This window comes from Pygoscelis adeliae, unplaced genomic scaffold, assembly GCF_000699105.1.
Source record: "Pygoscelis adeliae isolate BGI_AS28 unplaced genomic scaffold, ASM69910v1 Scaffold86, whole genome shotgun sequence".
NCBI lineage: Eukaryota > Metazoa > Chordata > Aves > Sphenisciformes > Spheniscidae > Pygoscelis > Pygoscelis adeliae.
In genome coordinates, this window is record NW_008824930.1 from 311037 (window position 1) to 313177 (window position 2141).

A 2141-nucleotide genomic window follows, 5' to 3' on the forward strand; every position below is an offset into this window, starting at 1 on the left:
TTGAGTGAGAGGGGAAAAATACAATCTTGTTTGAAGAAAGGAATAAAGCAGATAGCTATATTATAACAGAGGTTTAGATCTGTGAACAGGTGTAAGAAGTCTTCCCATTTGAACCCTAACAAGATTCCCTCACCATGAGGTTGGCATGCCAAGGAAATGCAAGGATAAGCAGGTATATAACACACCTTAAATAAAAGGATGTATCCCCAAGCAGAGTTTAAATTAACCACAAAATATGATTCCTTCCTTTGGATAAAACCTGACTGCAATACAAACTCTGTTCCAACTTACATTCCACTGAACAGAAATACAAGATGACCAATTTGCTTAATGAAGAAATGGCATAAAGTTTCATTTTCCTGCCTTTCATTTGAATATATTAATTAAAATTACTTTTCCCTTCTCATAAACATGTTTCCTAGTCAATTTGTGATTTAGTGAATAAACACATTCGTTCTTATTTACACAGACATTTTCACAATGCCCACTTATTACTATTGTTTTACATGTAAAATAAACATCATATAAGTCAGTCTACTTACCAAAGCACAAGAATGGCTCTCGGGTTTTTTGCCTTGAGCAAATAGCAAGGACAAACCCATGCAATAAGTTAGTACATAAAGATTTCACGTAAATATAGTCCTGGCTACAAAGAAAAACAGCTAGCCAAGGAAAGCTGCACAAAACCAGGTGGCTTTTGTATGAACAGAAATACAGCAACAGTACATTGAACCTCCCTGCTTTCATTTCTACACAGCAGTTACTAGCAGTTCTAAGTAGATTTATTAATCTATAGTAACAACTGTTAGTTTTGGTATCCTCCACCACTAAAACGGCTAAATTCCCACCTAAAATAAAAGCAGACAATATTAATAGCATTTATTTTTACTTGTCTTTTAAAAAGCACCATATTGTCAAATACCTCGCAGAGAAAGGAGTATGGGCCAAAGGGTAGAAGGAATCACCTACCACACAGCAAGATGACCTCATATGCAGATGGACAGCCTAACGCCTGTGACCAAGTATGCCTAACCTCTATATTTCTGCACAGTGTGAAATAATGTTCAGAGATTTTAGGAAAGCTGATGTCTTACTTTAACTGTACTTTCTTCTCTAACCTTCTCTTACCTGGCAGGATCATTTAAAGGAGGCTCAGCAAGGTAAAAACTCCCAAATTCCCCAATTCTCTTGAAGGAGCATATAACTTGCTACTGCTTTAAATCAATTTTATGATACAAAAACAACTGTATCCTTGGTTTGCTATCCGCAAGGAAAACAAAACTGGTGATAAGGTTGAAGGTGATGGAAATTCGCTACAGCACAAACACCAAATCAAAGTGCTCACCTGCTGGTTTCCCAGTCTTGGTCATCCTTATCTTTTTCCTCTTTGGCATCAGAATTGTGTGGGTGTTTCTGCACAATCCGCATCCCACCAGCTTTCACTAGAATGAAAATTAGAGAGACACAACAAACCTCAGTCAAATCAGTGTAAGTGAAGAATGTTTTAAGGATGACTCTCTCTTGCCGCCCCCCCCCCAATATTTTACAGAATAGTTTCATAGTAATCACAGTTTAAAAAAGGGGTCCAAAATGTTTAAAAGTGGCAAGCATGAGGAACAGCTACTTCAGGACTGCATCTGCCATTCCCCTTCACATCATGCCATCTTTGCTCATCCTGAGAAGCTGCAGCTCATTTTACCACCTGCTTCCAATACCATTTTAGAAAACTCAACTCTGTTTTAACTCTCCCCCACCCCTGTAAACTTGCAGCAGACAGAAGAAGAAATGGAGGTGATGGCTTGCATTAACACGATGCAAAAGGCCACTGTTGTGGTTTAACCCGGCAGGCAGCTAAACACCACACAGCCATGCGCTCACTCCCCCCACCCCCAGTGGGATGGGGGAGAGAATCAGGGGGAAAAAAGAAAAAGAAAAAAAGTAAAATTTGTGGGTTGAGATAAAGACAGTTTAATAGGACAGAAAAGGAAGGGAAAATAATAATAACAATAATGATGAAAAAATATACAAAATAAGTGATGCACAATGCAGTTGCTCACCACCCACCCACCGCTGCCCAGCCAGTTCCCAAGCAGCAGTCACTGCTCCCCCCGGCACACCCCCCCCCGCTTCTCCTCTGAACA

General features: G+C 39.7%; 1 protein-coding gene across 1 annotated transcript in view; it reads right to left on the reverse strand.

Annotated features, from left to right (window-relative positions):
• The window catches only part of DAP (death-associated protein), a 151013-nt gene that overhangs the window by 48553 nt on the left and 100319 nt on the right, over window positions 1–2141 (reverse strand). Inside the window, exon 2 of the mRNA XM_009324999.1 lies at window positions 1346–1442. Within this exon, the coding sequence (XP_009323274.1) occupies window positions 1346–1442 (97 nt within the window). The remainder of the gene's footprint in view (window positions 1–1345; window positions 1443–2141) is intronic.